General features: G+C 54.1%; 1 protein-coding gene across 4 annotated transcripts; it reads left to right on the top strand.

Moving 5' to 3' along the window:
- Nucleotides 1-2,853: 2,853 nt before the first annotated feature.
- ABCB9 (ATP binding cassette subfamily B member 9) lies at nucleotides 2,854-24,282 on the top strand. Of its 4 annotated transcripts, none has more exons than XM_044921079.1 (11): nucleotides 2,854-3,448; nucleotides 8,182-8,296; nucleotides 8,842-8,972; nucleotides 9,893-10,098; nucleotides 12,213-12,410; nucleotides 13,646-13,774; nucleotides 16,314-16,502; nucleotides 16,945-17,118; nucleotides 19,913-20,072; nucleotides 21,711-21,845; nucleotides 23,999-24,282. In XM_044921079.1, the coding sequence occupies exons 1-11, from the start codon at nucleotides 2,854-2,856 to the stop codon at nucleotides 24,268-24,270; spliced, it is 2,304 nt and encodes a 767-aa protein (XP_044777014.1). In that variant the 3' UTR covers nucleotides 24,271-24,282. The 4 variants fall into 4 exon arrangements, with proteins under 4 accessions (XP_044777014.1, XP_021554288.1, XP_044777015.1 ...); XM_021698613.1 differs by having other exon boundaries at nucleotides 21,711-21,847; nucleotides 24,010-24,282; XM_044921080.1 differs by lacking the exon at nucleotides 13,646-13,774 and having other exon boundaries at nucleotides 21,711-21,847; nucleotides 24,010-24,282.
- The last annotated feature ends 1,317 nt before the right edge of the window (nucleotides 24,283-25,599 follow it).

The following is a 25,599-nucleotide window of genomic DNA, read 5'->3' as shown; positions in this document are numbered from 1 at the left end:
CATTGCAGCAGATAGGAACCTTTGCCGGCAGCCTAGCTGGGGCTTGGGCTGGAGCAAGGGACTGGGCAGGGGGTGACTGTTCCCACCAGCCCTAGCCCTGCTCCCTCGCCTGCCCTTGGTCCCATTCAGCCCTGGCTTCCCTTGGAGGTGCAGCTGCTGACAAGGGAGCCTTTTCGGGCACTGACTGGAGTCTGCCTGGAAGTGCTGGGCTCTAGGCGGGGCCCAGGCTCAGGGACTGTCACACCCCTCGGTCCTTTCTGCATCTCAGACAACCCCACCCCCCAGCATCATTAGGGGGTCTTGCCTACCCCTGGAGAGGCTGTTTTGAAGCATTAGGGCTTTGGAACTCCACGGCCTGGGTTCACATCCCAGCTCTGCCACTTCCTACCTGTGTGATCTGGGACAGCTCAGTGAACCTCTCTGTGCCTCAGTTTTCTTGACTGTAAAATGGGGGTAATAGACCCTACCTCACAGGGTTCTTGTGAAGATTCATGTATTTAAATCACATTCATGCATTTAAATCCTTAGACAAACACTCCCTATCAGCACTTGTTGTATTGACAGGTGTTTTAGCTTCATAGTTTAGAGCCCAGATTCTGGAGCCAGATAGCTCTGCATTCAAATCCCAGCTCTGCTACTCACCAGCTGTGTGATCTTGCAGAAGTTCATAACTTCTCTGGGCTTCAATTTCTCCATCTGCTAAATGGGGTTGAGGATAGTACAAATCTCACAAGTTGTTGCAAGGATTAAATAAGCAAACACATATAGTGTGTGGCCTATATAAAAGGCCGGGCCTGGGGTTCCTGGCTGGCTTAGTCAGTAGAACGTGTGACTCTTGATCTCAGGGTCATGAGTTCAAGCCCCATGTTGGATGCGGAGCCTACTTTAAAAATAAAATGAAATTAAATGCTATTTAGAAAAAATTTTAAAAAGTTATATAAAAGACCAGGCCCAGAGGAAGGGCTGTGCTACATAACTGTTTGCTTATATTTATTAGGCACCTGCTATGTGCCAGGCCTGCAGTACAGTGGTTGAGAGTTAGGTGCTAGGATCCTTTACATACTGGCCCAAGTCCTGGCTTGGGCCTTTGTTGGCAGAGTGATATGGGGCATATGCTTTTGCCTCTCTGTGCCTCAGTTTCCCCAACTGTATATGGGAATATGGAAGCAACTGCCTCATGGGGTATGTAGGATTTCTGTCACTCCAGAACATGAGCCAGTAGCCTTTGGGCACCAGAGCTGTGGGGGAGAGGGTCTCTCGAGCTGACCCCCTTCTCAGTCACTACTCAGAGTGACCCCTCCTGGTGTTCCATGCCTCTCCTTTCCACTTAGGGACTCTAGAACTTTGCACATTTTGCAGATGGGATGACAAAGACCCCAGGAAGAAAAGGGATGGACCCCAGTCAAGAGGTAGCACTCAGAGGTACACCCCCAGCCCAGTCCCCGTCCTGCCCTGGATAGGTCCCACTTCCAAACATTGCCACCAGGCCCCCACATCCTGCAGGATTCCTGCAGCTCCTGGGGTCTCCTAGGCACTGGCTCAGTTCCAAGCGGCCCAGTGTGGGGGGTGCTTTGAACAAAGCAGACATCAAGCTCCAGAAGGCCAAAAGGGCCTAGGTCAGGGGATGAAGGGCAACCTGGGCTGAAGGAAAATATTCTGGAAACTTCCAGGCAGATGTGAAAGTCCCTGGGTTGCTCTAGGGCCTTTGGCCACCCCCCCCCCACCCCAGTCTTGGTCTAAGGCCTGATTGGGGGAGGAGAGAAGTAAACAAACACTTATTATGCACCCACTGTATACAGTGCCCAGAACGGATGTTCATGCACTGAACCTCATGCTGTTTTAAAAATGAGGAAACGGGTTCAGAGAAATTAGTAGTGCAATAGTCGTACTAGTACTCATACTAGTTACTAGTAGTAAAAACAGCGACCATTTATTGCACTCTTTGCTTATCTCGATTGCATCTATAAGGTCCTCCAGATGCCGGCACCCTCACCTCCCTGACCCCGTGGGGATCCCTCAAGCACGTCGGCACCCTCCTACCCCAGGGCCGCGGCACTGTCTATTCTACCCGCAGATGCTTTCCCCCCAGATACCCACGCGGTGGACTACCTCACCTCTTTGCAGTCTCGCTCAAGGGTGACCTTCACAGCAAGGTCTTCCTTGGACCCCCTATTTACAACTGCTCTCACCCCCCATTGCCCCCTATTCCCTGTTCCCCATTCTTTTCCCCACAGCCCTTAGCTCTTTTTTTTTTAATTAAAATTTTTATTTATTTCAAGAGAGAGCACGAGCACGAGGAGGGGCAGGGGGAGACGGAGAAGCAGGCTCTCCTCTGAGCAGGGAGCCCGATGTGGGGCTCAATCCCAGGACCCTGAGGTCATGACCTGAGCCAAAGGCAGACGCTTAACCGACTGAGCCACCCAGGCACCCCATCAGCCCCTAGCTGTTAACATACTATATCATTTACTTATTGTGTTTGTCTGTCTCTGACATGGGTGTGTCATCTCCACAAAATCAGGGATCTTTGTGTTTGTTCGTTGTTAAATCCCAATACAGAGAACAGGGTCTGGCCCACCCAATACCAATTGGTACTCAGGAAACATTCTTTAAATGAATGGGATCCTCACACCAGTCCTGTGAATTCAGTGCTCCCAACATTGCCATCTGACAGACGAGGAGACCAAGGCCCAGAGATTCAAGCCACTTGCTCATAGTCACACAGCCAACAGGTCGCAAACCTGAGCCCCTTGCCCCGTTGCCCCCGATAGGTCTGGCCTCGCCCCCACGGACCATGGCCTTGCCCCCGTGAGCTAGAGCCTGCTCTTCAGCACTCGCCCACCGCCAGCCAGCAGAATGCAGCTGTGGAAGGCGGTGGTGGTGACCCTGGCCTTCATGAGCACGGACGTCGGCATGACCACGGCCATCTACATCCTCAGCCACCTAGACCGCAGCCTGCTGGAGGACATCCGCCACTTCAACGTCTTTGACTCGGTGCTGGACCTCTGGGCAGCCTGCTTGTACCGTAGCTGCCTTCTGCTCGGAGCCACCATCGGCGTGGCCAAGAACAGCGCCCTGGGGCCCCGGCGGCTTCGGGCCTCCTGGACCATCATCGCCCTCGTGTGCCTCTTCGTGGGCATCTACACCATGGTAAAGCTGTTGCTCTTCTCCGAGGTGCGCAAGCCGGTCCGGGACCCGTGGTTCTGGGCCCTCTTCGTGTGGACTTACATCTCGCTCAGCGCCTCCTTCGTGCTCTGGTGGTTACTGTCCACGGTGCGGCCGGACGCCAAGGCCCTCGAGCCGGGGGCTGGGGCCGAGGGCTTCCCGGGGGAGCACCGGCCCCCTCGTGAGCAGGCATCTGGGGCCACGCTACAAAAGCTGCTGTCCTACACCAAGCCCGACGTGGCCTTCCTCGTGGCGGCCTCCTTCTTCCTCATCGTGGCGGCTCTGGGTAAGTGAGGAGCCAGGGGGCCTGGCAGGCACCCCGGAAAGCAACTTAGGGGGGTAGATATAACTACCGCGTCCTTCCTCTTCAATCTTTTTTTTTTTTTAAAGATTTTATTTATTTATTCATGAAAGACAGAGAGAGAGAGAGGCAGAGGGAGAAGCAGGCTCCCAAGGAGCAGAGAGCCCGATGCGGGACTCGATCCCAGGACCCTGGGACCATGACCCGAGCCGAAGGCAGACGCCCAACCATCTGAGCCACCCAGGCGCCCCCTCTTCAATCTTTTAACATTTCATTCACGTGGTTCAAACATCAAATTGATGTGAAGAGGCAAATATTGAGAGTTTCAATCCTAATTCTGCCTCTGACTACCCTGATTTCCCTGCCGAGGGCTAACTACAGGAAAATTTTCCAGAAGCTTCCAAGTGGGTGGGAAACTGCTTTTCTTCCTTTCTTGTATATTCTTCCAGGGTTTCCTTCTGGAAGCTACAAGCAAAAATGAACCTGTTACTCTCACCACCTCTCACACATTATTTCGTGTCTTGCTTTTACCACTTAACGACGTATTTTAGAAATTTCCAATCAGTACCTCATTCTTTTATTTGGCTGCGTAGTAGTCCACTGTGAGGCCATTCCAGAGATTATTTAGTTGGTCTCCTTTTGTTGGCCCGTCAAGTTGTTTCGAGTCTTTTCTCTTACAGTAAATAACCTACTTCGTACACATTTCATATAAATGTTGGTGTATTTGTAGGATAAATTCCTGGAAGTGGGATCACTGGGTCAAACAAAGCATTTTTTGTGATGAAGCAGAATATACTAGAGACCATCAGAATTATGTTGTCTGTGGTAAGAGTAAGTACTGTTTGGTGAAACTTATTTTAGGTACGTGTGCCTACATGTAAGTGTGTCCTGGTTTGTCACATAAAGTGTATTTGTTACTGTGGTTCCGGCCCAAACAGTATGAAAGTGCTTGCTCAGACAAGGTGGGTGGGAAGGTGACATCTCAAGGTCAAAATTCCATGGGTTCCGGGGGCTACAAGCCCTGGGCATGCATTGCAGTCCTGCTGCTTACCTGGCTGTGTGCTTACAGGCAAGTTATCGGAACTTTCAGAGCCTTGCTTCTGTGAAATGGGGATTGTTAGCATCCCCCATGTTTCATGACGTTGGAAAGCTTGAATAAAACAGATAGGAGAAGGACAGGTCCGGAGCTTAGTACAATACGGTAAGTACACAGAAATGTTAGCAGTTCTGAGTTGTTACACGTTTAACAGACAGCATCTGGGAGCAGCCCCAAAGCCAGAGTGTTCTCAGAGAGGACAGGCAAGCCCCAGAGCTGACCCCTTTCCTCTCACTATCGACCCTCTGCCCTCTCAGTCTCAAACCCTTGACCTCTGTGTGATTTTATGCAAGTTACTTAACCTCTCAGGGTCTCAGTCTCCTCATCTGTAAAATGGGCATAATAACGGTACCTATCGCAATAGGGGCTTATGAGGTTCAGTAAGTTAATATGAATAAGACACCGCAGATAGCTCCTGGCACCTAGAACACTCCCAATAGATTTTAGTGGCTATGAGTACTGGGATGACCCCTTTCCATTTAACCAGATAGTTTCTCCTGCTCATGTTTCAAGGTCCCAATGTCCCCTCCTCCAAGAAGCCCTCTTGAATTATACTGACTGTGATCCTTTATCTGCACCTCAGTTGTAACACTGGTGACATGAAAATCATGCGTCCACTGTCCTGCCCCCCCCCCTTTGGGCCAGGTCTGACTCACCCCAGGTCCCCCCACAACCTGGTACAGAGGCAGGCTCACAGAATGAATGAACACATGACCATCCTATCTGTGTGAGCAGATGTCACCCACGACCTTGTTTCCCCCCCCCACCACTGGGGCCCTGTTGTCAGCTGCTGTGTGCTCGGGGAATACAGATGTCCTAAAATACAGCCGAGCAGAGTCTGCAGCCTGCAGGATGGCGTCGAGGTTAAGGACTTGGACTCGAGATCAGGCCCCCAACTGCACTGATCACCTGAGACAAGGTTACAGAACCTGGCCAAGCCTCAGCTTCTCATCCCAACAGTGGGGTTTTGTTGGGCTCTTGTGAGTTGGGTGAGCTGGAGCGCGGTGCCGGCAAAAGTAAGTACTTCACACAAATTAGGGACTATGACTACTGATAATTATTCTCAATCAGCAAGCTTCCAGGTGGGGCCAGCTTTTTCTGAAACCTCATGATCTAAAAGAAAAACTGCCCATTGTGAAAAAAGGTTAGTTTTAGTGTGGAGCATCTCCTAGCACATTGAAATTCTTTTATATGGATTTCATAGCAACCCAACTAGAAAACCTTGGGCAAGTACCTTAGCCTTGATTTCCTCATCTGTAAAACAGGAAGACTGGTGATGCCACACCTATGGGATTATTGGGGGGCATTGGAGACTTGGAAAAGATGAGGGAGCAGATATCCAGAGTAACAATGCTCTAGGCAGAGGGAACAGCCCGTGCAAAGGTCCTGAGGCAGGAAGGGGCCTGGTTGTGAAAGGAAAGGCAAAGAGGCCAGTGTAGCTGGAGCAGTGTGTGTGTGGGGGGGGGGGGCGGGTAGGCAGAAAGAGTAGAAGATGAATTCGGGGCAGTAGCAGGTGCCTGGTCATGTAGGGCGCCACTGGCCACTGTAAGGGCTTTGATTTTTACCCTGAATGAGGTGGAAGCCTGAGGAGTGACAAGGTCTGACTTGGGTTTCCTAGGGCCCCACTGTGTGCTGCGTGGAGAACAGACTGATGGGGACAAGGGTGGCAGCAGGGAGAACCAGGAGTTGGCTGAGGAAGTCCAAGTGAGGTTGGAGATTTGAACCCAGGCGGGAGCAGTAGGGGCATTGAAAGAGGTTGGATTCTGGAGATACTGTTGACCCTTGAACAACACGGGGAATGGTTGAAAACGCATGTATGACTTTTGACTCTCCAAGAGCTTAACTACGAATAGCCTACTGTTGACTGGAAGTCTTGCTGGTCACATAAACAGGAGATTAGCGCATATTTTGTATGTTCTATGTATTATACACTGTATTCTTACAATAAAGTGAGCCACGGGAAAGAGGTTACTAGGAAAAATCATAAGGAAAATACACTTGCAGTCCAGTACTGCGTTTATGGAAAAAACCCACGTGTAAGTGGACCTGCGCAGTTCAAACCCCCGTTGTTCAAAGGTCAACAATATTTTGAAGGTGGAGCCCCAGGATATGCCAATGGATTGGAGAGTTTCATGTGATTCTTGCGCGGATTCAACAAGAGTTGGCGCACATGCTTAGCCCAATGCCTGTTACCCGGGAAGGGCTCCGTAAGTGTCTGTTGTGCTTAATATCGTCATCAGTGTTTGCTGGAGTTGAGCTGCTCTTGGAGCTCGCTGATGCCCTTTTCTTTGCTGCGGGTAAATTGAGGCTGAACTTCAACTCAGGTGGACTCCACAGTGTCCTCAGTGAGAAACCCCATCTAACGGAGGACCGTGGGGACTGAGGCCCTCGAGGCTGCCACCTTGTGGTCCCTGTGCCAAGACCAGCAGAGGGCAGCAGAACCCCACAGAAGGCCTCACTGTCTCACACACAGTTGGCCAGGATTCATTTGCTGACCCTTACTGAGCGCCTACTGTATGCCAGGTTCTGCCCGTGGAAAGAGCCAAGTGACAGTGAGGACACAGCCTGGTCTGACCACCTTCAGTTCCCTGTCCATCATCCCCACAAGATAACAGCAAGCTTTCTGGGTTATTGGGAGGGAAGGGATAGGAAAGCGCCCCCAAATGGGAGGCCAGTTTGGGTTTGAGTTCTGGCCCTTCCCCTTAACTGCCCTGTGCTGTGTGACCTCAGGCAAATCACCCAGCCTCTGACTCTCCTGTTCACCTCTGTGAAATGGGGGTGACGTCCCGCTTGCCCCCTCTCCCCACCACCCACCCCCAGCATTGTTCTGAAGATACAGTAGTATAACGGGTACGAAGTCACATGGCAAACTCTAAAGCGCCTCACCGAAAGGGGCTGGGTGGCCATTTCCAGCACTGCTTGGAACCAGAAAATCCACATCTTCTGAGGTTCTAGAATTTGGACTCTGAGCCCTCTGCTGGCGAGAAGGAAGTGAACTTTGGCCGTGTGGCCCGTTGAGCGTCACCTCACCTTCCAGCTTCATTGCCCTCTTCTGTAAAATGGGGTGATAACAGGACCAGCTGCAGAGCCTGCAGAGGGGACGAAGTCCCGTGGCTTCTTTTTTTTTTTTTTTAAAGATTTTATTTATTTATTTGAGAGAGAGAGAATGAGAGAGAGAGAGAGCATGAGAGGGAGGAGGGTTAGAGGGAGAAGCAGACTTCTGCCGAGCAGGGAGCCCGATGCGGGACTCGATCCTGGGACTCCAGGCTCATGACCTGAGCCGAAGGCAGTCGCTTAACCAACTGAGCCACCCAGGCACCCCAGTCCCGTGGCTTCTTATGCTCAGGCCTGGTGCCTGTTATTAACAAGACCGCCCCAGTCTGTATAGATTGAATAACCCATGTTTCCTGTGTTCCTGGTCTCTGAAAAGAGGGGGCCTGAAGCAGTATGGGCCCCCACCCCGCCTCCCACCATGGTGAGAAGCAGAAGTTTGCCAGGAGAGAAAACTCCATCAGAGGAGTGAGTGGGACATGTGGTGTGCAGGCTTCCGGAGGCTCAGGAGGCCCGATACGGGCTCCCCCCGGCTGCAGATGCCCCCTGAGCCCACCTTGTCTCCTGGCAGGAGAGACCTTCCTTCCCTACTACACCGGCCGGGCCATTGACGGCATCGTCATCCAGAAGAGCATGGAGCAGTTCAGCACGGCGGTCATTGTCATGTGCTTGCTGGCCATCGGCAGGTAGCCGGCTCCCACCCCTACGCCCCCCTCCTCCAGGCCTGCAGCAGGGGAGGGAGGTCAGGGAGGCCCGGGAGATGCCCCTGGTGAGCCTGTCACTCAGCCGGTCATCGTGGTAACCAACAACCAAACTGGCTTAGAACCCGTATCCATTCGATTGAGCCCTGCCCTCAAGTCATACCCTCTTGTCCCAAAAATTGGCTTCAGGCCTCAGGGTTCCCCTTTTACCTTCCCTGGCTACTCTCCAAATGGGAAACCAGGGACAGCCTGCTGTTCTGGAAGGAAGAGGGGTCTGGCTGGCAGCACTGGGTCCCTCGTCCCTGGTAAACACAACCCCTCTCTGCTCTCATCTTGGGGACTCCAGTTGGGGAACAAGGGAGACTGCGAGGTGGTGCCAGCCCTGGAAAGGGGCTCGAGCTTAGGTCCCTCCTTGTGTCTGCCCTGTGAGGGGCCCACACCTGCCAGCCGTGGGAGGGGGCAGCCGGGTTATGGCTGTTGGTTGTCGCAAGGACGTTGTGCTATATATAACATCTCTTATCTGCAATTAGCTCATTTGCCGCAGGTATTCGGGGCGGCATTTTTACCCTCATATTTGCCAGACTGAACATTCGCCTTCGAAACCGTCTCTTCCGCTCACTGGTGTCCCAGGAGATGAGCTTCTTTGACGAGAATCGCACAGGTTGGTCCTCCTGCGGCCTGGGGTGACCTCGGGGGGGGGGCCCAGGGGGGGGGGGGGGGGCGGGCAGCCAGGGTGGGGCTTGTCTCACGTCAGGGGATTCAATGGCTGGCTTTTCCTGCTATCCTGTTCAGGATAGAAACGCCCCAGGAGGCCCTGCCTGAGGCCGGGAAGCTGGCCTGCTGGCTGAGGTTTTGGTATGAGCTGTGGACACTGTAGGAGGACCCTGGCCAGGCCAGCTGAGATTCCTGCAGGAGCCAAGGCCTTGCTTTCCACTGCTGTTTGGGAACCACAAAGGCCAGGACTATCCAAGCCTGTGGCCTGAGAGGCTCAACTCCAAGGGGGTGTGAGGCGTGGGGTCCAGGGCCGTACAGTGTCAGGCCAAGATCCCAGCTCTGAGACAGACCGGCCTGGGGCCCAGCCCTGGTTCCACCATTCGCTAACTTAGCCCCTCTGAGCCTCTGTTTTCTCCTCTCGAAAATGGGAACAATAGTAGGAGCTACCGTGGGGGAGTCGTGAAACTCTTAGCCCGGCCAAGTGCTGAAAGTTTCTCCTCCCCACAGCCCAGATGATTGTTTCTCTCTGAGGGAAGAGGGGAGTTATCCCCTCTGCCAGTGACAGGGAGGAGAGATGGCTTTGGTTCCGGCGCAGTCAGGGACGGGCCGTGTGGGACCAGCTTCCCTCTCTGGGCCTCAGCTGCTTCCCGCGTACGGTGGGATGTGACGTCACGAGATGCTAGTGACGAGGGCTGGGCTCAGAGCAGCCCTCGAGGGGCGTCTGCTCTTCTCTCCCCTCCCCACCCAGAAGGGAGGGGAGGCCCGAGCTCCGTGGTGCCTCTCGGAAGCCCCTTCGTGTCTCCTGCCCGCCCCCCCCGCCCCAGTGGCCCCATTGCCACAGTGGGAACTGAACCGCCTGTGTTCCAGGGGACCTCATCTCCCGCCTCACCTCGGACACCACCATGGTCAGTGACTTGGTCTCCCAGAACATCAACATCTTCCTGCGGAACACGGTCAAGGTCACGGGTGTGGTGGTCTTCATGTTCAGCCTCTCATGGCAGCTGTCCTTGGTCACCTTCATGGGTTTCCCCATCATCATGATGGTGTCCGACATCTACGGCAAGTACTACAAGGTAGGCCCCGCTGGGTCCCTGCTGGGGTCTGCGCAGCGCTCCGGAGGGAGGGAGGAGCCTCACCAGGCGCTCGGGGGCGCCCCCCATCCACCTGTGCACTGGGTCATTCAGGGGATCCTTATGAAGCACCTCCTATTTCCAGGCACCAGGATCCATCAGTGAAACCGAAAAGCTTCTGCCCTCAAGGGGCTCATGTTCTAGTGGAAGAGGCAGACGATAGGTAACAGTGATAATAGCACCAGTATAGAGTATGATGAGAGGTGGTGAGTGCTCAGGAGGAAAATAAAGTGAGAGAGAGAGATGGGGAGCATGGCGGGTGGCTGCCACTTTAGATCAGTCCTTCTGAGAAGGTGACAGTTGAGCCAGGAGGTGGAAATCTCTGGGAAGCACATTCCAAGCGGAAGGCAGAACCAGTGCACAGGCCTTGAGGTGGAAATGTGCCCGGTGTGTTTGAGGAGCCTCAGGGAGGCCGGTGGTGCCAGAGCGGGGGTGAGGGGACGTGAGAGGGAATGAGGGCAGGGAGGTGACGAGGGTCAGGCCTTTGCAAGAACTCTGGTTTACACTGAGTGCAGAGTTTGCTCTCTTTCTGTAGAGTGTTGATGTGGGGGTGGCTCAGGCCCCAGGAGCGAGGCCCTCGCCCACGATGCAGCTGTGGGCAGGCTGCGGTCCCCTATGGCCACTCCTGGGCGCTGCCCCTGCTGGGAGGGCTGGCCTGACGAGCTAGACCCCAGCCTCACCCTCCTCCTGCTCCCCACCTTGGTGGGTGCTCCTGAGCCGTAAGTGACTGAGGCTGGGTTTAGACCGGTGCAGGCGGCTCCTTCCCCAGTGACCAGGCCTGAGGGGACAGGGGTCCCCCTGAGCAGGAGAGACCGGCTCACTTAGAACCTTTGGTGGCCGTGGCCCGAGGCCAGCCCCAAAATGCATCCATTCCCCACAACCATTGTGGTGCCTTCTGGCAGAGCCCACCACCCAGGAGGACCCTCTTCCCCGTGATTCTGGGCCACGGGCCTCTGTTTTCCTCCCTGAGTAGAAAGAGTAAATACATAAGTTGGAGCCATTTCCCTTCCTCTGCTCCCCACCCCGCCCTTCCTGCCTTCCGGCCAGCCCCTTCCAGGGCAGGAAACCCTGGAGCTTCCCCTATCAGCCCCCTGCACACCTCAGGCCCTATCGGTTGGGCGGGGCCTCAAGGAAGCTCTCCAGGTCTCCTGCTGGTACCTGAATGTGTTGAATACAGCCACTGAGTCATCCCCACAAGCCACACACACCCTGCCCACGGTCAGACATGACTCAGGACACAGAATGGCTCCACCTGAGTTGCCAGAACACGCTGCATGCTTCCGATGGCCTCAGCGAGACTTGAAGGTCATGGGACGCGCCCATGCATGATCCTGGCCTGGCCTCCCTGGCAACCTTCCTTGATGGTTTGAGAATCTGAGCATGTTAACTATTGCAAGGCCTGAAAAGCTCTGCCCAGGGGCCATTTCCAGAACGCTGGTGGGCAGCAGCCTGGTGGTCCGCCACTTGGGACGACTTCTCAGCCATCTATACCCAGTCATACACACGCAGTGCAGCCAGATTCAGAGCCCTCCACCACCATCTAGAACTTGGCTAGGAGTTCTGGAATCTCTGTGCCAGTCCTCAGGCTCTACCATAATTTAATGTATTTTGATAATATAAATGACACCCCCTTAATACTTGGTGTTTCTTGCATAGTGTACAACCTAAACAACCATCCGGGGCATCCCTGTCTTATACCAGCACAGGATCAGGTGTTGAGGCTCCTTTTCTGAGAGGATTACCAAATACTGTGTTTGTGAATAACCAACCACCTTTAAGTAGTGGAGATGACTTCATGATCAGTCCCCCATCCCTCAGGAGCTGGAACCTCAGGAGCTCACCCCAAGAACCCAGAGTCTATTCTCTGAGTCTGTCAAATGAAGCTAGAAAGCCATGGGAAAAAACGGGGAGCTCGGTCTTGTCCTTTTGTCCTTGGACTCCGTGCATAGAGCTGGCGCTAACTGAGGGTAGAAAACCCGGAGAGGCCGAGGGGCCGTTAGATGGTGAGACTGTCTGTTTTGGGGTCTCTTCCTTCTTGTCCCCGCTCCTGCCCACAGAGGCTCTCCAAAGAGGTCCAGAATGCCCTGGCAAGGGCCAGCAGCACAGCCGAGGAGACCATCAGTGCCATGAAGACGGTGCGGAGCTTTGCCAACGAGGAGGAGGAGGCGGGGGTATACTCGCGGAAGCTGCAGCAGGTGTATAAGCTGAACAGGAAGGAGGCCGCAGCCTACACGTACTACGTCTGGGGCAGCGGGGTATGTGCCCCCGGCCCGGGCAGGTCTGACTGTCGGGGGGCAGGACGCAAAGATGGGGGGATTCCTTGACCAGGACGCGAGCCTTGGTCCCTCCGTGTCAGTGTCAGGCTGGTTGCACTTGACTTTACTCTGTCCCACCTTTCTGCTTGTCCGCGGAGAAATCTTTCTGGAAAAGAATTCACCCTTCCAGTGAATGTCCTCATGGGCACCTCCTCTTTTCCTCTCACCTGGGCACGGGGTGGCTGGGGAAACATCCTTGCCCCGGAAGGGAGTCACCCCGAGGCCAGCGGGACCCAGCCTAGGCCACTGTCTGGCAGGCCCTATGTCACAACCACACACACCCCACTGGAGTGTCTAGCTCACTCCCTGTGGGTGAATCACAGCCCCTCCTGGAGAATGGGGAGCGCTTGGAGCCTGTTGCTGTCTGTTGGCCACGTCTGGGAGGTGGGCACATCAGGGCATAGCTGGGGTAGGTGTGAGAAGGGTTTGGAGTTTAGGGGGAAGAAGGAGTGGTGATCTACCAGGGGACCAGGGGACAGGACAGGCCACCCCTCAAAAGTACCCAGCCAGAGAGGAGAAGGGGCCCGAAACCCAGCTCAGCTAGCCAAGCCTCTCAGCAATCTGCCCACCTGCGTGGGTGCCTTTTGTCCCTGGCACAAAGGCACCGTGGTCTAACCATCGATCTAGGTCTAACCCAGCCAGGGGCTTGGGGTGGGGAGAGGCGGTAGGAGGCCAGGGTGCCCTGGACACAGCCCCTCCTTCATGGAGCCTGGTGGGGACAGGAAACAGACCCATCGTCCTGCCCTGCCTGGCTTGCTGTGTGACCTTAGCCAGTGGACTGAACCTCCCCGAGCCATGCTCTTTCCAGTGAGGAGGAGGACTAACAACTCCCTCCTGGCCTGGCTGAGCACTGGGGGCTTTTTGGGTGTGTGCCGGGGCCTCACAAAGAAAGCCTTGTTCTCCGCCAGGCGCACGGCCCCCTCCAGCTGGGGGCCTTTGCGGGGAAGAAGTCCAGGGCCGGGGAGCGGGAGGGCATGAGTGACAGCCGGGCACCAGCATTTGGGAGGACATCCCTGCCTGGCTGGAGTTTCAGTCTGTGGCCGGGCGAGCACAGCCCCCAGCTGCTCGCACCTCCCCCTGCAGCCTGGGGGGGGGGGCGGGGAATGGGGGGCGTACCAGGCTCTGAGCCAAGGCCCCTGTGACCCAGGTCCCCCTGCCCTTCCCTCTGCCCCCAGCTCACGCTGCTGGTAGTCCAGGTCAGTATCCTCTACTACGGGGGCCACCTCGTCATCTCGGGACAGATGACCAGCGGCAACCTCATCTCCTTCATTATCTACGAGTTTGTCCTGGGAGACTGTATGGAGGTGAGGGGCTGGCTTGGGGAGGGGTTCTGGGGGACCTGGAGGGCTGGGGAAGAGGGATGTAAAGGGGGGAAATACTCCGGGGTCTGACGGATGGGGTATTTCTTTCTAAGTAGGTGGGGGAGAGAACATCATGCCAACGATGACAGTAATATTACCAAGTGGCCACCGCAGCTCCATTTACTGAGCAGAGTGACAGGGACAAGGATGTTACAGGAAATGCTCCAAAGAGCACCGTGAGGGGTCTCAGTACTATGCTACCTCCCATTTCTCTGAGGCTCAGAGAGGTTAAGGGACTTGCCCACCACGTTGGTAGGGGAACCGGGTTCAAAGCCAGACGGGTCTGACTTTGAGGCAGGGAGCTGGGGTGTTCCTGCCCGAGCCGCCCTCCGCCGCTGCTTGAGGATGCTTCGAGTGGGGGCCTTAACTCCCTGGCACTACGATGGGCCTCTGTGTCCTCCAGTGATAGAGCTGGGGGTGTGCCTGGGGGGAGGGGGTGTTAGCGCGCCGCATCGGCCAGAGCCACAGCAGCCTGTCATTTGACGCCGCAGTTCTGCCTCTGGGAACCCAGGGCGCAGAGACACCCACTCCAGTGGGCAGAGGTGTGTGCGCGCTCAGCGGAGCGTTGCTTCACATGGCGTAAAGCCCAAGCGTCGTCCAGTGCCGGGGTCAGGGATTGGGCCAACATGACCCATCCATGTTCCAGAAGCAGGACATCTGCACGATAGAAACTAGGCAGCAGCTACAGATATGAGGCAGATCTGTGGGTACCAGCGTGCAAGGGACCCTGAGATGCGCCACGAAACAATGGGAAGAGTCTAATTCCGGTGGTGTGGTTTTTAAATCTCAAAATTATTTATCATGTATGTGCATGTGCTTGTAAATGCACAGAGGAAGGACTGGGAGTATACGGTACGTGGATTCCTGGGGCCACCTGTGAGAGGAGGTGTGAGGGGCACTGCTCCATGGTGCTCGTATCTTAACATCAGTGATAATGTCTTGATATTAATGATAACAGTCCTAGCTGCGCTGGATTCCCCAGCCAGGCCCCTCAGTCATAGCATGCAAGGGCCTGAACTCAGGAGTCAGCTGTGCCCAGGTTCAAGGCCTGGCTCTGCCACGTCCCAGCTGTGTGAGCTGGGGGAAGAGACTTGAGCTCTCTGTGCCTCAGTTTTCTCATCAGCAAAAAACGAGATAATGCTAGAACCTACCCCATAACATATGCAAAGTGCTCAGCAAAATGAGTCGTCATTATCACTCACATTTATGTTGTATGTGTTTTTACCCAAGGAGAATGGATAGCGTGAATTAAGGGCCGTGTTTTTTGGGGTTTTTTTTAAGATTTTATTTATTTATTTGACAGAGAGAGACACAGCGAGAGAGGGAACACAAGCAGGGGGAGTGGGAGAGGGAGAAGCAGGCTTCCCGCTGAGCAGGGAGCCCGACATGGGGTTCAATCACAGGACCCCGGGATCATGACCTGAGCCGAAGGCAGACGCTTAACGACTGAGCCACCCAGGCGCCCCAAGGGCCGTTTTTAAAACCGAAATTTAAAAATGCTGTGGCAGCCGAGAGAGGAATTCCGTTCAGAATTCCTGTTCTGCCACATTCTGGCTGGTTCGTTTAACTACCCTGCCCTTCCGTTTCCTCCGCTGGGGGGTGGTAACACCCACCGGGCAGGATGGTGGTGAGCTTTAGCTGTCCTGGCCACGAGGCGCTGGGCTCCTAATGTGTTCCCACGAATGGCTCAGTATTGTTGTTGGGGTTTTTTAAAAGATTTTATTTATTTATTTGACAGAGAGAGACACGGCGAGAGAGGGAACACAAGCAGGGGGAGTGGGAGAGGGAGAAGCAGGCTTCCCGCTGAGCAGGGAGCCTGACGTGGGGCTCGATTCCAGGACCCTGGGATCATGACCTGAGCCGAAGGCAGACGCTTAACGACTGAGCCACCCAGGCGCCCCGACTCTTCCTAATTTATTTTTATTTTTATTATTTTTTTAAAAGATTTTATTTATTTGACAGAGAGAGACACAGCGAGAGAGGGAACACAAGCAGGGGGAGAGAGAAAAGCAGGCTTCCTGCCAGGCAGGGAGCCCGATGTGGGGCTAGTTCCCAGGACCCTTAACGACTGAGCCACCCAGGCGCCCCCTTTCTTTTTTTTAAGATTTTATTTATTATTTGACAGAGAGAGAGACAGGGAGAGCGGGAACACAAGCAGGGGGAGTGGGAGAGGGAGAAGCAGGCTTCCCGCTGAGCAGGGAGCCCTACGCGGGGCTCGATCCCAGGCCCCCGGGACCACGACCCGAGCCGAAGGCAGACGCTCAACGGACTGAGCCCCCCCAGGTGCCCCTGATTAGCTCCTTTTGTCAGTGTTGTTATTATCTGCTTTACTACTGGGGGGCCCCGGCAGTGTCCTGCACCCCTCCCAGAACGGTTGCTGTGTCCCTGCTCTCTCTGCACCCCCTTCATCTCTCTGGCCCCCGTGGGGGTCCCAGCACTGGGGTGTCACTGGGCCAAGAACTTGTGTCTCCTCCTCCCACAGTCCGTGGGCTCCGTCTATAGCGGCCTGATGCAGGGAGTGGGGGCCGCTGAGAAGGTGTTTGAGTTCATTGACCGGCAGCCAACCATGGTGCATGATGGGAACTTGGCCCCTGACCGCCTGGAGGGCCGGGTGGACTTTGAGAACGTGACCTTCACCTACCGCACTCGGCCCCACACCCAAGTCCTACAGGTAAGAGGGGTCCCCTAGGCCCGCCCACATCATCCCTTCCCTCACAGTGTAGCCAGGATCACAGAGTCCTTGTCCTCATGGAGTTTGGCTGGAGTCAGGGAAGGCAGATCATTAACAGAGCATTCCAGATACTAAGTGCTAGGAAGGCAGTAAATCAGGGTGGTGTGATAGGGGTAGCTCATAGGGGTGGTGTTAACAGTCAGGGAGGGCTTCTCAGAGGAGAGGACATTGGAGCTGGGTCCTGAACAAGGAGAGGAGGCACCCAGGCCGTGGAAATGAGCATCCAAGTCCTGCCAAATCCTAGAAAGGAGAGCATTCCAGGGACTGGCAGTGCCCAACCATGGCAAGGGAGCATGGGTGGGCTGGGAAGGGTGCCCGCCAGTGTCCGAGGCCAGAGCATGTGAGCCAGTGGCCCCACACGGAGTCCGCCTGTTTCTTGCAGAATGTCTCCTTCAGCCTGTCCCCAGGAAAGGTGACCGCACTTGTGGGACCCTCGGGCAGTGGGAAGAGTTCCTGCGTCAACATCCTGGAGAACTTCTACCCCCTGGAGGGGGGCTGCGTGCTGCTGGACGGGAAGCCCATCGGCGCCTATGACCACAAGTACCTGCACCGCGTGGTACGTGAATGGGCCTCTGTTGTCCTCCTGTGCACTTTGTCCAACCTTCACCCTCGCGAGCAATAACACAGGTGCAGAGAAGTGATATAGGTAAAAACAGGCTCAGAGAGTTGCACCTGCACACCAGCACTCAGGTCAAGAAACAGAACATTCCAGCACTCCTCCACCCCGTGTGTCCCTTCTCTTCCCCCCAGAGGCTGCATCTCCCTGACTTTTATGATCTTCTCTTTCTTTCCCTCAGTTTTACCATCGCTTTGTGCCTCCCCGAACAGCAGAGCTGTGCTTTGCCTAGTTTTGAACTTTATCTGGCTGGAATCACAGAGCTTGTGTTCAGATGGGTCTTGCTTCTTCCACTCAGCCTTATTTGTGAGACATCCACGTTGAGGCTGTGGTCGTAGTTCATTCATTTTCGTTGCTGGGTGATAATCTACTGTGTAAACATGTCACAATCTATGCATTCTGCTCTTGATGGAGACTTGGGTTGTTTCCTGTTTTTACCATTACCAGTACTGACATAGACAATTTTGTCCACGTTTTCTGGTGCACACGGGTACGTATGTTCTCCCAGAGTGGACATATATGCCGGACTTTAGTAGCTACTGTCACTAGGGTGGTCGTACCACTTTACATTCCCGCTAGCAGTGGGTGAGAGTTCCAGTTGCTCCACATTTAAGTCGTCTCTAGTACTCAAAAGAGGCTTATTCATGACCATACAGTTTTTGGTAATCATTTCAGGAAGGGATCCTCAACACCTGATCCTGTGCTAGCATAAGAACAGGGATGCCCTGGGGGGCACCTGGATGGCTCAGTCATTAAGCGACTGCCTTTGGCTCAGGTCATGATCCCAGGGTCCTGGGATCAAGTCCCACATCCGGCTCCCTGCTCCGTGGGAAGCCTGCTTCTCCCTCTCCAACTCCCCCTGCTTGTGTTCCCTCTCTCGCTGTGTCTCTCTCTGTCAAATAAATAAATAAAATCTTTAAAATATTAAAAAAAAAAAGAACAGGGATGCCCTGGATGGTTGTTCAGGTTGTACATATAACAAGAAAAACCAACTATCAAGAAGGCACCATTTCCATCATCAACATACGTTAAATTACAGGAGAGCCTGAGGGTTGGCACAGAGATTCCAGAACTCCTAGCCAAGTTCTAGATGGTGGCAGAGGCCACACATTGTGATATATGCCTACACATCTGCATATAACCAGGTATAGATGGCTGAGCAGTGACCCCAGGTATGTGATGACAACGCTGCTGCCCAGCAGAGTTCTGGAAATGGCCTTTAGGCAGAGCTATTCAGGCTTTGCAATAGCTAATATGCTCAGACATGTAATATTCTTAGACAGTTAATATTCTCAGTGCTGATCTTTTGCCAGCTACTGAGTGCATACGTAGAGGTAGTTCACAGAGGTCTTCTGCGTTTTCCTGATGACCAAACATATCAAGTACTTTAACATACGGTTCAGTACTTGGATTTCCTCTTTTGTGACTACCTTCTCTTTAGTTCAAATTAAAAGTTTTAATTTTCATAAGCCCCAAACAGTAAAATGCAACAATCTAACCACATTCCCATATATTCAGAGAATTTTGTAATTACGACGAGAGAGCTCCCCTCCATCTCACCTTTTAAATTCCACTCCATGGAGGTTAACTGGTGTTAGCAATTTAGTAAATATCCTTTCCAACCTGTTTCCTATCTTTATATAAATATATTGATAAGTGAAGGTACATATATAAGTTTTTTGCTTTTTTGTTTTTTTTAAAGAGAGAGAGATAGAGGGAGAGAATCCCAAGCAGGCTCCACGCCCAGCACAGAGGCTGACGCGGGGCTCGATCTTATGACCCTGAGATCATGACCTGAGCCAAAATCAAGAGCGAGACGCTTAAACGACTGAGCCACCCAGGCACCCCTACATATATAAGTTTTTTTTAACAAAAACAGAATCATGGTCTTTGTGTGTGTGTGTGTGTGTGCGTGTGTGCATATTTGATTTAGTGGATACACTCTGATTATTAGTCAAGCCCCAATTTATGAAACTGATTTTTTTTCTATTTACAATGTTGCAGTGATATTCTCCATAATATTTTTGTAGGCTACATTCCTAAAACTGGGATCATGGGACAAGCTTCTTTAAATTATTCTCTCTGGGGGCGCCTGGGTGGCTCAGTCATTAAGCGTCTGCCTTCGGCTCAGGCCATGATCCCAGGGTCCTGGGATCGAGCCCCGCATCGGGCTCCCCGCTCAGCGGGAAGCCTGCTTCTCCCTCTCCCACTCCCCCTGCTTGTGTTCCCTCTCTTGCTCTGTCTCTTTGTCAAATAAATGAATAAAATCTTTTTTAAAAAGTAAGTTATTCTCTCTGGAGGGAGGGGACACCAGGGAGGCCCTTATGGCCTGGGGGCTGCTGTGGCCTCTTGTCTTCTGGTGTGGACAGACTGACTCACATTCTACATTCTCTTTCTCTCTCTCCCCGCCCCCGCCCCGCTCCCGCTGCCGCCCCAGGACAGGGGCAGACAGCAAGCTCTCTTCAAGGTCAGGGAACTTGGCTTAGCCCAGAGCGGCCAGCTTAGCTGGCCCCAGATTTTTGGTCAGGGGAAGCTGAGGGCTTGTGCAGAAAGTGGACTCTGTTGTTTTTGAAGGAGAGAGGCAGCTGACGTTATAGCAGCCCAGCGCAGGCCCTGCTCAGATTTCAGACCCAAGACCCCTGGCGTCAGGCGGGCCTGGGGCTGGCGAGGTTCCCGGTGACAGCTGGACGGATGCGTGCCCGGCCTCTCATGCCCCATCCTGTCTCCCACACAGATCTCCCTGGTGAGCCAGGAGCCGGTGCTCTTTGCCCGCTCCATCACAGACAACATCTCCTACGGCCTGCCCACCGTGCCCTTCGAGATGGTAGTGGAGGCCGCACAGAAGGCGAACGCCCACGGCTTCATCATGGAGCTCCAGGACGGCTACAACACAGGTACACGGCCCGGGAGCGGCACCTCCACCCCGCCCGAAGGTCCGCCCTCGGGGATGGGACCCTCCGAGAGAAGCATAACTCTCTGCCAGCCGCTCTTTACTATTTCAGGTGAAACTCACTTGACATTTAGTACCTTTACAGTACTAGGTAACCAAACACCTCTATTTAGTTTTAAAACATTATTATTATCTGTTATTTTTTTTTAGAGAGAGAAGGCACGAGCGTAGGGGAGAGGGGCAGAGGGAGAGGAAGAAACAGGCTCCCCGCTGAGCAGGGAGCCCGATGCGGGGCTCGATCCCAGGACCCTGGGATCATGATCTGAGCTGAAGGCAGACGCTTAACCGACTGAGCCACCCAGGCGCCCCAGAGAGAGAGAGAATCTTAAGCAGGTTCCACCCAGCAAGCCCAGTGCAGAGGCCAACAAGGGGCTCGATCCCACGACCCTGAGATGGTGACTTGAGCCAAAATCAAGAGTTGGTCGCTTAACTGACTGAGCCACCCAGGCACCCCAAAACATTATTATTCTTAAATTATATATATATATATATATATATATATCAGGTTAATTATAGTTGCTTAATTTTATATTAATAACTCAATAATATAATAAATTTAACAATATACTGATTTATGTTATATATTTTGTTATATTTAACAGACTTTAAAATTTTAACTCTTGTGAAGGGGCTGTTCGCATGGTTCAAAACTAAAAATACATGTGAAATGATATACAATGAGGGGTTTTACTCCATCCCTTTCTCTACCCCTGTTTCCTCCTGGCCCACCAAAACTTCTTTTGTTAGCTTCTTACATGTCCTTTGGGAGCTTCTTCATGCAAATAGGAATGTATATTTTTATTTCCTCCTGACCTTTTACAGAAAAAAAACAGCACCTTCTATTCTGCACCTAGCTTTTTTATTTTTTTTAACCTAACACAGTATCTTAGTGACCATTCCACATTGTCACTTAAAGAGCTCCCTTGATCCTTTTCTTAAACAGTTGCATAGTATTCCAGGGTAACGGGCTTTATGATCATTTGTTTAAGTCATTCATTCAGTTTCCTGCTGATGGACGCTTGAGTAGATCTCTTGTTTTGAGTTGCAGTATTAGTAATGTGAGTCGTGCACGACACATGCCTTTGCCAATGTAGGTCGGAAGGTCAGTTGTGGGGACAAGTCACAGAGGTGGGGATGCTGGTGCTAGGGTTGTGCACTTGTGACCCATAGACTTGCACAGCACAAAATGATAGACACAGAGGTAGGTGCCCTGCAGCCGGAGGGATCACCGCCCCATGTGCTTGCCCCCGGAAGGTCGGGGAGCGCCTGTCTCCCCACAGCCACGCCAGGACGGTGTATTATCAGACATTGGGATTTTTGCCAAATGAATAGGTAAAAAGTGGTATCTTAGTACCAATTGAATGTAGTTATTGATTTGCATGAACAGGGAAGGAGAGCATCCTTTTATGAGTTTGGGAGCTGTTGGTTGTCCCAGCCAGTGGCCCTTTGAACCACACCTTTTCCTAGAGAGCATAGCTCCTGCAGCAACAGGGAAAGGAAGAGGAGGGGGTCTTCTCTCTCTACCCTAAGGCTGCCCCAGCCTCACCCTCCACTCTCTTGCCCCGGCCCCTTTGTCGTGCAGAGACTGGGGAGAAGGGTGCCCAGCTGTCGGGCGGCCAGAAGCAGCGGGTGGCCATGGCTCGGGCTCTGGTGCGGAACCCACCCGTCCTCATCTTGGACGAAGCCACCAGCGCTCTGGACGCAGAGAGCGAGTACCTGGTGAGTTGCGGGCTGGTGGGGTGACACCAGAGTACGGGGCAGGTGCCAGGAAGGGCTTGGAGACATCATGGGGGCTCTCCCAGGCCATCAGCTTCCAGACTGCGGTGTTCAGGGCTGAAGGCGGGGAGCCAGGGGAGAGGGGACCCAGGGCGGAAGGTCTAGCCAGCCGGCTCTTGGCAGAGCTGAAACCATGTGATGTGGGTTTGGAGTCGAGGCCCTGCCCTCAGCTCATCATGGGAGTCAGGGTTGTCTGCTCCCTGAGCCCCCTTTCCAAGGTAAAGAGCGTCCAATGGTGTATTTGTCACTGACTAGCTACCTTGGCCCCTCCGTGGGTCGAATCATTGACTACACAGGTATTCACTGAGCTCGTCCCGGCCACCAGGCTGCAGTGCGGGCTGACCAGACAAAGGCCTGACCCTGCAGCATTTCCAGTCCAGGGGGAGACACGTCACAAACAAGGAGACAAGCCTGAGTTCAACCTGTGGCCTACGGCACGTAGAAAATGAAACCGTCATTTGAGAGAGAGATTGAGACAGATCACCCCTGTCAGAGAGAAACACAGCCAGACACTGACGCTGGAAAAACAGATTTTATTCAGTAGCGAGTGACAGTAGGGGAAAGAGCGGGACTGCCTTCTGCTTTGTGCAGAGGGGACAGTGGTGACAGGCGTTAAAGGAGAATGAAGGCATAGGGAGTGGGCTCACGGGAAAGCCGGTGGTTGGTCAGTGTGGATGTGATTAGGAGCGGTGTCTGCTGGCTGCCAGCCGTGGGCCGGAATTCTGTCCTCCCGTAGAGCCTTGAGACCCAGGCCTGCCCTCCCTGATGATTATATTTCAAAAATGGCCTTCAGGTCCTTGAGAAAGACGCTCTTGACTTGTAGGAGATTCACATATATATATATATATCGAAGGGACAGAAAAAGGATTTACAATTATAAGCCCTTTTTATTAAATGCTCTAAGAAAGGGAGGTCAGGGGCCTACCGTCAAGTGTTGGCTAGAACAGTCAATTCTCCTGGCAGCGCTGAGCATTTAGGGGGGCTGGGTCATCTCCGAGACACGGCCTTACACTGCTGGAGCCCTGCTGGAGTGTGCCCGTCTCCCCGATGGAAGCGGGGTCTTCAGGTGCCATTTGAGCTGAGACCCAAGAGGAGAGGAGCCAGCTGAGCATCCAAGGAGGAGAGGGCAGCAGGTGCAAAGGCCCAGAGCAAATTCACAGACAAGCCCAAAGGTCAGCGTGTGAGGCTGGTGGGAGTCTGACAAGGTAAGATGAGGACAGAGTCATAGACACAGCCTCCTCACGCCCTAGTTATAGAGTTTGGAATTTTTTTTTTTTTTTGAAGAAAAGTTTCAGGTTTAAAGAAAATTGAGCAAAAAGTGCAGAGAGTTCCCATATATCTCCCTTTCACCCCACAGTTTCTCTTGTTATTAACATCTTGCCGTGGTGCATCTGTTACAATTGATGAGCCAGTTTTAATGCACTAACTGAAGTCCCTGGTTTACATTAGGGGTCACTCTTTGTGTTGTGCACTCTTGTCTATGACAAGTGCAGAATGTCAGGTGGAGTCTGGATTTTATTCTTGTTTGGGACACGAAGCTGTTGGGGGGCTCAAAGCAGGAATTCAACAAGAACTGATGGAAGTGTTAAATCCACGCCGGCAGTGGGAGGGGGTGGGGCGGGCAGGTTGCAGGCATTCGGATGAGAAGTAACAGGGGTAGTGGTAGGAGAATGGAAAGAACTAGATGAACTGGGCAGAGATGCACCTGCAGGATTCGCGCATGAGTTGGATTTGGACAATGAGCGAAGGATGAGGAATTGAGGGCTGTGGCCTCGCCGGCTTGAGCTTTGGGGCTGACGGTGAGACCATGAGGCAAGGCAGTTCGCGAGCGGAAGGAGCAGGAAGAGCAGAGGTGACCAGGTTAGGGGGTTGGGGTTCACCTGTCACTCGCCACGCACCTCCCCCGTCCCGGGCCCTGAGCTCCGTCCCCTGTGAATGAAGCCCCAGGAAGCCTGCCGTGTGCGAGCCCTGAATGAGGAACTGAGGCTCGGAGAGGTGAAGGCATCGCTGTGATGTGGTGGGTGTGGGAGCCGAGCCAGGCCCAGGCGCGGTTGTGGGTGGCTGGGGGCAGCGCCCGCACGAGCCGCCCCCTCGTGTCTCCCCAGATCCAGCAGGCCATCCACGGCAACCTGCAGAAGCACACAGTGCTCATCATCGCGCACCGCCTGAGCACGGTGGAGCGGGCGCACCTCATCGTGGTGCTGGACAAGGGCCGCGTGGTGCAGCAGGGCACGCACCAGCAGCTTCTGGCCCAGGGCGGCCTCTACGCCAAGCTGGTGCAGCGGCAGATGCTGGGGCTCGAGCCCGCCTCGGACTACTCAGCCGGCCACAAGGAGCCACCGGGCGGTGGCGGTCACAAGGCCTGACCGCGGGCCCAGCCTCTCACGGTGGGGCCGAGGCCCCGGCGCCCGCCTGGCAGATGTACCCATGGGGGTCCCCCCCACACCCACTGCCCTCTGAGCCCAGGCCCACAGCGCTGGAGGGCAACCTGCCATGTCCCGCGTGTCGCTGCTTCCTGCATCGTGCCCCTGCTTCCCGCCCCGTCCTCCGGGCCACCACCAGCCCCCCGCCCCCCTTCCCCGCTGCCACGAGCCGCCGCCTCCAGTCGGGCAGTGGAGACCCCACGGGTCTCTCCAGCTGGCCTCCCAAGGCTTCCAAGAGAATGTAGAGCTACCTTTTTAAACCAAGATCTTACCAGGTTTTTTACTGCTTGGTTCGATGGGCCCCAGTCAACTCCCAGATTTCAAAAACTTTTTTTTTTTTAATTGGGAGTAATGATGGGCAAGGTCACTGAGATGCTCTAGAAACTTCTGAGCCAGGAGTAAACGATCCTTCCTAATAGCCTAGGGGATGCCAGGGGAGAACTAGGCCTCTACCCTTTGCCCCTCGAGAGAAGGGGCTTTCCTGTCCCAGAAGGGGGACACAGAGGAGGGGACTTCCTCTCTCTTCCCAGCTTCGTGAGTCAGGCCAAGGGTCGGCAGGGAGAGTGGAAAGCGCCCGTCTGCCCGTGGTCCCTGCCGCCCTGCCAAATCTAAGCCAGTCTCACTGTGAACCACTACTAACCTTAACTGGGGGAGTGAGGGGCTGGCCAGGCCTGGCAGAGCCTCAGGGTGTCCCCAGCCCTGCACCCAGCTTGAGCCCCTCAGGCCCGCCTTCATCCCCTGCTCCCATCACCCCCCCTCCAGCCGGCAGCCCCCCCCTCCCCACATCCACCCCTGCCGCTCTGCTCTTCGGAGGCCCAGAAGCCCTTCAGATGTTGGATGTTTGAGAGACACATTCTCTTCCCTGTCTGGTGGACAGGACGGCGGCAAAGCTCAGGCCCTGGCTTTGCAGGGGGGTGGGGTGGGAGGGGCATTGCAAGATGTTGGAAGAACCCCGTCAATAAAGTGTACTACCTCTGACCCCTGACCTCTGACCTCTTCCTGGGCCCTGGGCCCCATCACCTGGTTAGGTTTTTCCACCAGACCTAGCCTGAGAGATTTGGGGTGGTATAGGGCCTCCCCGCCCCAGGGTCTGGGAGCCCCCCTTCTGCGCTCTTCATGTCCCCACGATCTCCAGCCCCGACGAATTATTCAGGTCTGTCTGTCTCCATGGGGCTTGTGCAGGGTCATGGAGGCCTGTCTTCTTGAAATCTGGGGGACTTCTGTGCCTCCTGGGACAGCCGAGATCCAGCAAATGCCACCTGCTCTTCCATC

The sequence above is a fragment of the Neomonachus schauinslandi genome, chromosome 14, assembly GCF_002201575.2.
Source record: "Neomonachus schauinslandi chromosome 14, ASM220157v2, whole genome shotgun sequence".
In the NCBI taxonomy this organism is placed as follows: Eukaryota; Metazoa; Chordata; class Mammalia; order Carnivora; family Phocidae; genus Neomonachus; species Neomonachus schauinslandi.
Note: the sequence above shows the minus strand (reverse complement) of the source record. Positions and strands in the feature narration are given on the sequence as shown.

Bases quoted from the DNA above. Each gene is read 5' to 3' on its own strand.
- ABCB9 (XM_044921079.1), top strand. From the start codon at position 2,854: ATGCAGCTGTGGAAGGCGGTGGTGGTGACCCTGGCCTTCATGAGCACG. The intron at 8,973-9,892 runs GTTGGTCCTCCT...CCTGTGTTCCAG, and splicing joins CTTTGACGAGAATCGCACAG to GGGACCTCATCTCCCGCCTC. The intron at 13,775-16,313 runs GTGAGGGGCTGG...CTCCTCCCACAG, and splicing joins TCCTGGGAGACTGTATGGAG to TCCGTGGGCTCCGTCTATAG.